This window comes from Triticum aestivum, chromosome 2D, assembly GCF_018294505.1.
Source record: "Triticum aestivum cultivar Chinese Spring chromosome 2D, IWGSC CS RefSeq v2.1, whole genome shotgun sequence".
Taxonomy (NCBI): domain Eukaryota; kingdom Viridiplantae; phylum Streptophyta; class Magnoliopsida; order Poales; family Poaceae; genus Triticum; species Triticum aestivum.
Window position 1 is genome coordinate 9,521,203 of NC_057799.1, and position 9,820 is coordinate 9,531,022.

A 9,820-nucleotide genomic window follows, 5' to 3' on the forward strand; every position below is an offset into this window, starting at 1 on the left:
GATCTTGCAATAGTTCAAAGCCTCATCCCTAGATTTCAGAAGATACACATGACAATATCTAGTGGAGTCATCAATTAACATCATAAAATATTTCTTTCCACCTTTTTTCAACACACCATTCATTTCATAAAGATCTGAATGTATGAGCTCTAGTGGTGCAAGATTTCTCGTTTCCGCAGTCGTATGAGACTACGAGGTTGCTTAGCTTGCACACACACTTGACACTTAGATCCCTCGACAGTGGTGAAACTAGGGATTAAGTTCAACTTCGCTAATCACGATATGCAACCAAAGTTAACATGACAAAGACGTGAATGCCACACATTTGATTCAGTATTGTTGCAAACATGATTAACAACTTTATTGCAAACATCTGGTAAGGATAAACGAAAAAGGCTTCCTGACTCATAGCCTTTACCAAAAAAGGTTCCATACTTGGATATTACAAATTTATTCGACTCAAAGACAAGTTTGTAGCCATCTCTACACAGAAGAGATCCGCTAACAAGATTTTTATTGATGGAGGGGACATAATGCAAGTTGTTCAGCCGCACGATCTTCCCCGAAGTAAACTTCAGATCGACTGTGCCAAAACCACGAACAGAAGCACTTGAACCATTGCCCATCAACACGTTGGAAGTCCCTGCGGTCTGATAAGAGAAAAACATGGAAATATCACCGCATACATGCACATTAGCATCCGTGTCAATCAACCAATCAGGAGAATGACATACTGAAAGAATAGTGGGAAATATACCATACCCAGCATCCTTCATGTCAGTGTCTCCAATGAAAACATTAGCGGTCTTGCCGCCTTTCCCAAGATGACGCTTGTCATAGCGATTAAGGCAACTAGGAGCCCAATGATCAGGATATCCACACACATGACAAACACCTTTCTTCTTGTCATTCTTCTTCTTGAAGTTCGTGTGCTGCACATCCTTGTTCTTCCCATCAAACTTGGCTTTACCATCAAACTTGCCCTTGTTCTTGAACTTGTGGGGCTGGAAGTTCTTCTTCTGTACCAGATTGGCACTAGATCCTCCCTCAATACCTCGAGAACGTATGTCTTTTACTCTCGCCTTTTCTTCCACATCAAGAGTACCAATGAGATCCGGAACGGAAAACTCCTGCCTCTTATCACTACTAGAAAAAAGGTTGTTAGTGGCGTACCAGTTTTTGCTATTAATGGCGCACTATAGGTGCGCCACTATTAAGACGCCACTAGTAACTGTTATTAATGACGCACTATAGGTGCGCCATTACTATCTGTGATAGTAATGGCGCACCACATAGAAGTGCACCATTACTAACATTTTTTTTCAAATTTTTTTTCATTTTTTTTGTCTTTTTCTTAATCTCGGGTCACTATGGTTTAATCTCGGGTCAATATGCTTAATCTCAACTCAAATCACACTCCGTGGTCAAACTTCCCAGAAGGTCACCCATCCTCACACTACTCCAGCCCGAGCACGCTTAACTTCTCAGTTCTATCCAACCCAGCACCAACCTCACTTAACAGGCACTTGTTGATATATCTATCATATCAATCCTATTAAACATTGTTGATGTCTAGGACTTTGTTCATGTTCATGAGTGTGATGAAATTTTGAAAAAATATTTCAAACTTCCCGGTCATATTACGTATTTATATTTTGAACATTTTTTCCAAAAAAATAATCGAAACCAAATTTTTTTCTGTTATTAGTGGCGCACCTAGCAAGTGGTGCGCCATTACTAAGTTTGAAATTTTTTCCATTTCCCCCCTCTAGATCTTAAAAGCCCCGTATCTTTTATTCTGTTAGGTTTTTGGGGATTCTAAAAATCTTCAACAAGGTTCCCCCGGTTGGATTCGGATGTAACTTTTCGAGTAGATGATTTTTCATATAAAAAACTTTTTAATCCGAGTTCGTATGCAAAATTTATGCCCATTTTACTAAATTCCAGAGAGATTTTGCAAATAAAGTCAAAATTCATATTTGTAAATTTTCCCAACAACTAGACCACATATCACATGGGAAACTTATTTTCTTTTATTTTTTTGACATTTCCATCATTTTCTTTTATTTTTCTTAAAATTGAAAAGGCGGTCCACAAGGGAGGTGCATTTAGTAATGGCGCACCTTCACAAAGTGCGTCATTACTATGTGTATGACTTGGTCAAACCTTGGTCAAAGTTAGTAATGACGCACTTTGTATAGGTGCGCCATTACTAAGTTTGATATAGTAATGGCGCACCTATGCAAAGTGCGCCATTACTAAGTTTGACCAAGGTTTGACCCAGGCATACACATAGTTATGGCGCACTTTGTAAAGGTGCGCCATTACTAAGTTTGACCAAGGTTTGACCCAGGCATACACATAGTTATGGCGCACTTTGTAAAGGTGCGCCATTACTAGTAATGGCGCACCTTTACAAAGTGCGTCATAACTATGTGTATGCCTGGGTCAAACCTTGGTCAAACTTAGTAATGGCGCACTTTTCACTTGGTGCGCCATTACTGTTTTGGTTACTAATGGCGCACCTACACATGGTGCGCCATTACTATTTAGTAATGGTGCACCACATGTATAGTGCGCCATTAGTGTTCATATTGGATATAGTTGTTTTCTAGTAGTGTATGCTTCAGTAAGGTAGCAATGTTCCTCCACGAAGGAGGAAGCTTAGTGATGATACCTCCGACAACAAACTTGTCCGGTAGCATACAACTGAAGTGCTCAAGTTCTCTAGCAAATGGATGTATCTCATGAGCTTGCTCAACCACGGAGCGCTCTTCAGTCATAATGTAATCATAGAATTGCTCCATGATGTACAGCTCAGTGCCGGTATCCGAGACCCCAAACTTGGCCTCGAGTGCGTCCCACATATCTTTTCCATTATCAATTGACGCATAAGCATCAACTATATTCTCACCAAGAACACTCAAGAGAGCAGTCTTAAACAGACTATCCATTTTCTGAAAAGCTTGTTCCTGTTGGGCATCATACTCCCCTTCAGGTTTGCCAAGAGTGGGATCATAGCAACTCATGGTTTGAAACCATAAGACTGCTCTCACGCGCCACCTCTTATAATGGATACCCTCAAACATAGGAGGTCTAATGAAAGCAGCAAAATCACTTGGTGTAAATTGCCTATAATAAGGTTTTTGGATTGTTGGAAATATGAGCAATTTACCATATTATTTTATTACTAGAAATACTAGATAAAACATGACTATTATAGCAGAGGAACTAGTCATGCAATCTGACAATGAGAAGGTAAATAGCATCTGCAAATATGAACTGTAACCAAACATGTCTAAAGCAGACAGTAGAACAGGTTGCATATATGAAGTAGAACCTAACATATGTAGGACAGACACTAGAACAAAGAACTGCGACAGGACCTCTAACAGAAAGAACAAGAACACGTACGGGACAGCAGCAGCAGCAGAAGCACTGGACTTGGGGTCGACATCCTCGCCAGCCATGTCGTCCAAGATGTTGTCGACGTCGGGGAAGAAGTTGTCATTGGGTTAGTAGTCGTCGGAGTCCGGGGCGTCCGTGACGAAGCGCTCCCCAAAACCTTATCACCCTTCTCCCATACAGGACTCAAAGAGGTGCGGTTTCGGAGGCCTACTGTCCCGACCTGTGGTGCACGCCGCAAGCCGGGCTGGGGAAGATCGTGGCAGTAGTGTAGTGCTCAGGAACTCGGTGGCGAGAGGAAGAGACACTACTAGGAAAACAGTTTTTAACGACGGTATATGTGATCATTAATGGTTGGATTGTGGTCGTTAAAGGTCAATAACGACCACAATCTGCTGGTCGTAGTAGGCTCTGTCGTTAAAAGTATAACGACCACGTACCTTTCATGGTCGTTATTCTTATAACGACTGGATGGTGTGTCGTCGTCAATCCCAAGGCAATAACAACCACTTTTGTCGTCGCTAATAATAGTGGGATGGTGTGTCGATCCCAAGGGCAATAACAACCACTTTTGTCATCGCTAATAATGTTACCATGCTGGCCAAAGTATCATTACCGACCACTCTCTTCACACTTTCATATCCTTCAGAACCACTTATATTATAACATTCCTTCAACAATCACTTTATGCAGCATCCAACACTTCAATATTAACATCCACATTAATATAGAAACAAAAGAATCTTAATTGAAAAGATCATGACCTCTTTTATTAATAGAAGTACCAATATTCTGACATACAAATCTGAAACTAAAATATCTTGTAAGAAAATTGAGTCAAAAGCACTCCTTATATCACCAATGTATTTGAACATATCTATATGGAAAACGAGACAATTAGAAAAGATAATATTTATTAGTCTTCAATAGAGGGACGCCATCGTTGTTTGAATGGATATCATTCTTCACTAGTGATTACAATGCCTCCTTATGCTTATATATATATTCTGGTGGACCATCAGTCCTACAAAATGTTGATTAGTTTATGAAAGTCAGTCCATGTAAATAAATGGCATCAAAGTATAATGACAAATAAAACCAATGTGTGAGAACAACTTACTTGATCATGTTGGCGTTCATGAGAACTATCAGTTAGAGATCTACCAGATAGAAGACGCTTAATTTCTGATACTTCTTGCGCCATGACATTGACCTTTTCTTCGAGTACTTGTTTCGCTTGCTCAGAAGCTTGAAGTTGAGAAACTAATTCAGCCTTACTTAATGCTGGTCCTCGCAAATCTCTTGCTCTAATTCCACCACCAAATCCAACTACGCGATCATGCCGCTTAGATGTGTCACATTTCTGCATGACTTCATCATTTGAAAGACCAGGATTCAATTGAACTATGGTCTTTAATTTGTGCCTGAAGTGCCAACAGTAAGTTATTTGCATAAACATCTATCTCTAAGTAGGAATTGTACATGTACTGTTCATTATGGAAGTTATGAACGTTAAATTAAGTCTTACATGTTTGGCAGAGGTTGTAGAATCAGGGAAGTTTGTACCCTTCTTGTGTGTCTCTGAAAATAGTTTATCCATACTCGATGGCTTGTTTTCCTTTCCCCCCTGTTCCAACATAGGCAAGTGACTATTATTAGTTGAAACAAAATGGCAAGACAACTCACACTGATTTTATATTATTGGAAATGAAAAACAAGAGAAGTGAAAGCATGTACCATGTCCCAAATTATCTGTCTAAAGGGTTTACTGCCAGATCGGTGAAGCATTTTGAGGTTAGCTCTGTTTTGGGTGTTTCTCTTGCTCTTTTTCTGTAGTTAAAGAGGATTATATTGTCAGCTGCACAAATGGTTGAAAATTAAGAGGCAACATGAGAACATACCAGAAGCTCCTTGCTGAAAAAATGCTCCTTGACAAGCCATTCACAGTCATCCTTTGGAATATCTTAAGGTACCTTTTTCATAGCCTGTTGCATAGTCTTGTTGGGTTTCACAAAATGCCGGTGCAAGTCTCCACGCCAGTTGATCCAAAGTTTCCTGACATGGTCTAATATCTCATCTTTGTACACATCTATTGCAATGTTGTCGTCAATATTTTCGAACTTGTCCTAAATAGTTGTTCATAAAACAGAGTCTCATAAATACATCAGTACAGAAATTCAGATTATAATGCTAGAACTTTTAACCAAACATACCTTATTTGCATCAAATATATGTTTCCGAGCTGCATCAGTAATATTGGACCATTCCTTTACCCTCATCGGGGTAATTCTAGGATTACGGACGATTCTACCCAAGTGTCGCGCAAAACTTCTGGAAAGCGCACGGTTATTGTAAAACCGGACTTTAATTTTTTGGGACTCCATGAGATCAGCTACTTCCTTGCATTTATTTTTCCCACGGACCCTGCGCTTTTCACCTGTTTGAGGTCCTGCACCATTCGAAAGAAATATGTTAATCAAGTACAAAAAAAGAAAAACATTCAAGCTACAATTTATATTGTAGCGGTCCGACTGAAGTATCAACTAATCAAGTTGCATTGCTGAGCTTACTAGTCTTGGACGTAGCTGTAAGGCCATGGTTACCCTGCACTTCTTCATTTTCCAGATTTTCATCAACTAATTCAGTTGCATTGTTGTGCTTACTGGTCTTTGAGGTACCTGCAAAGCCATGGCTATCCTGGGATTCTTCACTTTCCAGATTTTCATTACCCATTAATTCATCTGCACCATTTGCACCATCTGAAAATATACAACCAATCGGTCAGCATGGTGGATGAAGGAAAAATGAAAAAATTGAAGTTTTTCATACCATGAAAATCATGCATATCATTTCCCATGTCACCATCATTGCTGGTATCAGCTTCATCACTCATAGCTGCAATATATTATGAGTTATTTGAAGACAACAAAGCATAGAAACAATTCTTGGTACAATATATGGTACTTAGAAACTCACTTCGGAAATCATCAGCATCAAAATTTGTAGTAAACAAGATTGGTGTATTTGTTGCCGCATCATTTCCATCTATGAAAACAAGCAACCACATTATATCATCTTCAGTAGATAGACTGAATAATATTTTTATGTTTCTATAGTACCTTTTGTAGCTAACTCATACTTTTTCCACAGTTCCTCATCTTGCAAATTAGGCTTGTGAGTAACCCTTTTTCTGCTGAAATCTGCTATTTGACTTGATTTCTCTGGCAAGGTCCGCCTACCAATACCCTGGTGTACCAGTCCAGACTTATTCAACTATGAGGAGCATCTTTCCCGAGCTAATGCTGTTAAGTTTCCATACTTGTGCTGACTCATTGTGATACCCTACGCATATAGTGTTAGTTTAAAGTGTGCACAAAGGCTATACAAAGTAAAATTGAATTAAATAAGTGAATGTTGATATACTGAAAATGAATTATTGAATGCTAAATCAAATAAAGTAAGTACAGAACTACTTGTGTCACTGTTTATTAATAAGGTAAAAGCAAAAATATGAAGCAAATCGATTACTACAGATTAAGAGTTGCATAAACTAGTGCCATCATGTTGTTCTATTTCTACGTGATGTTGTCGAATTTTGAAGCAAGTCGTCTTCATCGCCATTGTCAGGTTCAGCTTCATAGGCTTCATCATCAGACTGTCCATGTGGTACACTGTAAGCATGACGTGATGGATTTTTCACGACTGCGTGCCATCCTTTTATAAGATTGTCCTTGACAAAAAATACTTGAGAGACTTGGCTAGCCAGAACGAAAGGCTCATCTGTCAGAAGCAAACGCTGCAGGTTAAGACTAACGATTCCATGCTTGTTGTCTTTCTTAATCCCATGCTCTTTGTCAAATACGTCAATCCAGTTGCAACGGAATAATGTCACACGCCTTCCACCTAAGTATTGCAGTTCGACTATCTCTGTCAATATGCCATAATATTCTACTGTATTACCATTATCCCCTTGTTCTGAAAGTACAGCCACCCCACTGTTCTGTGTGCAGAGGTGTCTATCTCGACTTTGAACACGATATCTGAATCCATTCATGTCATAGCCAGTAAAACATGTTACATTTTCCAATGGACCACGTGATAGTGCCAAAAGGTCTTCGGTGAGCTCACTCTTATCATGTTCGTGCAAGCTGGCTACCTATACAGTGAAAAATAGCTATGTTAAAATCTTCACACAGAAATACTGAAATGTACGTGCATATGTATGTACATACAGACTTTATTCTGGAATCTTTACCTTCTCTTTGAACCACTGATTGAACTTCTGGTTCCACATGGTGGTAAATGGTTGCAGTGAACATCCATCTTGACTACTGGAGTACTCACTACAATAATACAAAGCTTAATTGATATGGGCATGCAAAAATTAGTTGACTAAGTACTTAATAAGTGAACCGAATAATCAATACCTGATATATGGTTGAACTACATCACAATTTCTCAAAACATAAATATGAGCTTGCTCTGCTTCAAGAAGATTAAGATCTCTAGGTTTACGACCACCGGATGGCCTTCCATCCGGATTGAATATTGACAAATAATAGTTGTCATCCCCTGGTGCATCATTGATTCTGCCTGGTCGATTATGCTTTGTCTCGACATCATCCAAATACCTAGAGCACAATGTAATGAACTCTTCTGCAATGTATCCCTCTGCAATGGAAGCCTCAGGTCGTGCCAAATTTCGCACTAGCGATTTCAGACACTTTATTTGTCTCTCAAAGAGATACATCCACCGATATATTGTAGGTCCACCAACAAGAGCCTCATTAGCCAAATGAACAGGCAGATGCATCATGACATCAAAAAAGGACGGTGGGAATTCCTTTTCAAGCTTACATAGTGTCACAGGTATTTGGGCCTGCATTTCATTAAGTTCTTCTACTGAAAGTGATTTGGAGTTTAATTTGCAAAAGAATTGTGAAAGCTCAACCAGAGGGTCATAAATATTCTAGGGAACAAGTCCACGCAGTGCAAGAGGAAGTAAATGATTTAGCATAACATGGCAGTCGTGGCTCTTCAGTCCTGAATTTTTTTTCTCTTTCATATTAGTGCCGCAGCCAAGGTTTGAACAAAATCCAGCTGGAACTTCGAGGTCCTTAAAAAACCGAAGGAACAAAATCTTATTGGGTGGAAGCAAAGTGAAAGGCGCAGATGGAAAAGTAGGCTTGTCCCCTTCCTTGTCCGGATGCATACCTGGCCTTATTTTCATTAGTTGCAAATCGCGCCGAGAATTTATGTTATCCTTCGTTTTACCTTTGACATCCATAATTGTTGCCATGATGCTATCACATATATTCTTTTCTATATGCATGACATCAAGGTTATGGCACAACAAGAGAGTTTTGAAATATGGCAAATTACAAAATATACTTCTTTTGTTCCAGCTATCTCCTCTCTCATCGTGGGACACCTTTGTCTTCTTACTTGCATCCTTAGACAAGATAATCCCCTCTAGATCAGCCACTTGGTCCATCACATTTTGTCCTGTTAAGGGTGTTGGTGGTTCTCTGGTTTCTATGGTACCATCAAAAGATTTTTTATCTTTCCTCCACCTATGGTTTTTATGAAGAAAGCGTCGATGACCCATGTAACAGAACTTCCCACCATTTTTAAGCCTTAATGAACAAGTCCCACTGTGGCATACCGGACAAGCCAATTTTCCTTTTGTGCTATATCCAGAGAGGTTGGCATAACCAGGGAAGTCATGGACCATCCACAGAAGTGCTGCACGCAGTGTGAAACTTGTTTTCGTTGATGCATCATAAGTGTCAACACCCTCGTTCCATAGTTCAATAAGTTCCTCTACAAGTGGTTGCAGATAAATATCAATTGCATCACCAGGACCATCAGGCCCTGGAATCAACATGGACAACATCAACATTTTCTTGTTTCATGCACATCCATGGCGGCAAATTTATGGGAACAAGGAATACGGGCCAGATGCTATGAGATGTTCGCATTGTTTTATATGGTTGGAAACCATCAGAAGAGAGACAAAACCTAATATTGCGAATTTCTTTTGCAAATGGGATGTTTTTTGCATCAAAATATTTCCAAGCTTTCGAGTCAGCAGGGCATCTAATGACACCATCATCTACCCTGCCCTCCGCATGCCACCTAAAGGATTCAGCAGTTTTGTGGCACATGAACATCCTTTGCAGCCTTGGCTTTAAGGGAAAATACCGCATTGTTTTTTGTGGAATCTACTTCCCTTTTGTCGAGTGCAGAGTGGTGCCTGTGCGCTTGTCTTCTTTCCATCTAGATGCTCCACACACCTTGCACGACTCCGCATTTATATCTTCTTTCCAGTAGAGCATGCAATGATTCGTGCAAGCATCAATTTTCCTATAACTCAGTCCTAGTTCCTGAATAGTTTTTTTCACTTCATAATAAG

General features: G+C 39.6%; 1 protein-coding gene across 3 annotated transcripts; it reads right to left on the reverse strand.

Moving 5' to 3' along the window:
• Positions 1 to 5,306: 5,306 nt before the first annotated feature.
• LOC123048202 (uncharacterized) lies at positions 5,307 to 8,380 on the reverse strand. Of its 3 annotated transcripts, none has more exons than XR_006423250.1 (8): positions 7,833 to 8,380; positions 7,661 to 7,748; positions 6,525 to 7,561; positions 6,382 to 6,450; positions 6,235 to 6,300; positions 5,976 to 6,146; positions 5,619 to 5,854; positions 5,307 to 5,531 (listed from the first exon to the last, which is right to left on the reverse strand). XR_006423250.1 is itself a non-coding variant. In XM_044471349.1 (8 exons), exons 5-8 carry the CDS (start codon positions 6,296 to 6,298, stop codon positions 5,370 to 5,372), a joined length of 651 nt encoding a protein of 216 aa, XP_044327284.1. In that variant the 5' UTR covers positions 6,299 to 6,300; positions 6,382 to 6,450; positions 6,525 to 7,561; positions 7,661 to 7,748; positions 7,833 to 8,371; the 3' UTR covers positions 5,307 to 5,369. The 3 variants fall into 3 exon arrangements, 2 of the variants coding, with proteins under 2 accessions (XP_044327284.1, XP_044327285.1); XM_044471349.1 differs by having other exon boundaries at positions 5,976 to 6,164; positions 7,833 to 8,371; XM_044471350.1 differs by having other exon boundaries at positions 7,833 to 8,367.
• Between the last annotated feature and the right edge of the window lie 1,440 nt (positions 8,381 to 9,820).